This window comes from Bison bison, unplaced genomic scaffold (assembly GCF_000754665.1).
Source record: "Bison bison bison isolate TAMUID 2011002044 unplaced genomic scaffold, Bison_UMD1.0 scf7180017864362, whole genome shotgun sequence".
Taxonomy (NCBI): Eukaryota; Metazoa; Chordata; class Mammalia; order Artiodactyla; family Bovidae; genus Bison; species Bison bison.
Genome location: NW_011494934.1, coordinates 4219688 through 4222410, shown reverse-complemented (window position 1 = coordinate 4222410; position 2723 = coordinate 4219688). Strand labels below are relative to the sequence as shown.

The 2723-nt window shown below is 34.8% G+C and overlaps 1 protein-coding gene across 1 annotated transcript in view; it reads right to left on the bottom strand.

The window, feature by feature from the left end:
• The window catches only part of IMPG1 (interphotoreceptor matrix proteoglycan 1), a 157049-nt gene extending 154637 nt beyond the window's left edge, over nt 1-2412 (bottom strand). The window contains 1 exon segment of the mRNA XM_010855251.1: nt 2346-2412. Coding sequence (XP_010853553.1) covers nt 2346-2412 — 67 coding nt within the window.
• Nucleotides 2413-2723: the final 311 nt, after the last annotated feature.

The following is a 2723-nucleotide window of genomic DNA, read 5'->3' as shown; positions in this document are numbered from 1 at the left end:
ATAACCTCAGATATGCAGATGACACCACCCTTATGGCAGAAAGTGAAGAAGAATTAAAGAGCCTCTTGATGAAAGTGAAAGAGGAGAGTGAAAAAGTTGGCTTAAAGCTCAACATTCAGAAAACTAAGATCATGGCTTCTGGTCCCATCACTTTCTGGCAAATAGATGGGGAAACAATGGAAACAGTGACAGACTTTATTTTTTTGGGCTCCAAAATCACTGCAGATGGTGGCTGCAGCCATGAAATTAAAAGATGCTGGCTCCTTGGAAGAAAACCTATGACCAACCTAGACAGCGTATTATAAAACAGAGACATTACTTTGCCGACAAAGGTCTGTGTAGTCAAAGTTATGGATTTTCCAGTAGTCATGTATGGATGTGAGAGTTGGACCCTAAAGAAAGCTGAGTGCCAAAACTGCGGTGTTGGAGAAGATTCTTTTAAGTCCCTTGGACTGTGAGGAGATCAAACCATTCTGTGGTTAAGGAAATCATTCCTGAATACTCATTGGAAGGACTAATACTGAAGCTGAAACTGCAATACTTTGGCCACCTGATACGAAGAACTGGCTCATTGGAAAAGACCCTGAAACTGGGAAAGAATGAAGGCAGAAGAAGGGGACGACAGAGGATGAGATGGTTGGATGGCATCACTGACTCGATGGACATGAGTTTGAGCAAGCTCTGGGAGTTGGTGAAGGACGGGGAACCCTGGTGTGCTGCAGTCCATGGGGTCACAAAGAGTCAGAAGTCAGACATGAGTAAGGACTAAAGTGGCTTACTAATTGACTTTAAATTCCCAGCTTTTAAACTCAAAAGCTAGTTTTATTGAGTTGAACTCCTCTGTCTACCAGAAGCATTTTCTATGTAAATGGTTAATTAGCCATAAATGGGAAACCAGTCATAATGCCTAATTAGCCATAAATGAGAAACCAATCTGGCTAAAGTATATAAACTCTAATTAAGGTAAACCTCGCTAATGAAGATTAACAGAAATTCACAGATCGGAGACTCTTACGGAATAAAAAGCCCCAAACAAGTAACCATGTAAGATCTTTTATTATGCAGTTATAGTACTTTATTTCCTAGACATCGGCATATAACAAATAGCAGTTCTTTTGGTAAGCTTCTTTCACTTAACTTTCTATATGTAATTATGCTATTTGAAATTGTAGTAGCTGATATATAATATATGAAAATAGAAAAAATAGCTACATTAGTTAGCAATTAATTAAACAAATAAAACCAAAGCTGATTTGATGGGTCAGGTTTTGGAAAGTGACAAATTAGTTTGCTTCAGCAGAGTAAGCTCAGAATATACTGAAATCTCATCATTTGTTTCTAATTAAAATGTTTTTATAAATGTAAACATTTATATAAAATTGACAACTGAAAGGTAAGTAAACTTTGTCTCCATCCTTTATCATTTATAGGTAGCAAAACATAAAGGGAGTTTTTATACGATTTTTCCATAAATTTTCTCTTCCCTCCAAATGCAATGACTAAGACGTTACATATAAAATAACTGTTGGAATCTGTTTTTTTTGTGACTTAAGAAATGCAATCAAGTATGTGTTTTACTTTTCCACAGCATTTTAAAATCAGTGCTTCAGTTAAAAGGTTGATTGTGTAAAGTTATGTCATTCTTACAGAACTGAACATTACTGATTTCAGATGTCTTAAGAAGATCAAGTATGTTATAATGATCAGTCTTATACTTAAAAAAGTGAAGTTTTCTTCAACAGGTTATTTTTTAGTACACTATTTTTCTGAAATATACCTATTTTTGTGACTTTCTTTAGATTCACTTTAAGATTTGCCATAAAAACTTTCAGGGCCTAGTTCTTTTATGCATATAGCCTAACAAGCAGCCAAGTTTCTGAGTTGGTCTTCATCATGGACTCTGAAGATGAAGCACATTTGCTATTTTCTAAGGGAAAGCAGCTCATGATTTAACTATGAGAAAGTAACGAATATTTTTTTGTCTGATCATAAGTGACAAAGTATTAATTTCATGTTTTTTGTGGACCTACTAATGCTATTAACATTAGTATTATGAATATTGTTCATTTTTTTAAAGAGCAAATAGGATGCATTCATCTCTCTTGTTTATGTAAGTTTCACTTGGCATGAAACTATAAAAAACATATAATGTAAATATAAAATAAATATTTCAAAAAAATCAAGTGAAAATCATTTCTGACAATCATTCAGTCATGATTAATTCAGGGCCTACTGTATACGAGCCCTCAGAAATACAGTGGTGACTTTCTTGATTTTGACTGTTCACCTTTGTAAATAGATTTTATATATAAGCAGTTAAAAAAATAAAGAAGTATTTAACTTACCTTTGATTCCTTGAACTTGAAGAAAAATCCAAAGGAAAAAAATAACTCTTGCAGCTTCCAAATGCATTCTGGCTTTTGTGCATTGATATTTCTGATAATAGTCACAGAACAGCCCACACTCACATTAAAAAATATGACAGAAATATGAAAAATAATGAAATATTGAATTGACTGAGTGAGGATAACCTTCTCGGCTTATCTTTGTGAGGGTGCCAATTTATGAAGAACAGGAGGCAGTGCCTGCTTCTGGAATAATCTCCTTATCTTCCCCTCAGGTGTAATCTCTGCTTAAGGACCAGCTGGAGAACCTTTATCTCATTAACCTTCTGGAAGAGCATCTGTCAGCCCAGCTCCAGGACCCCAAATGCCATTAAAAAC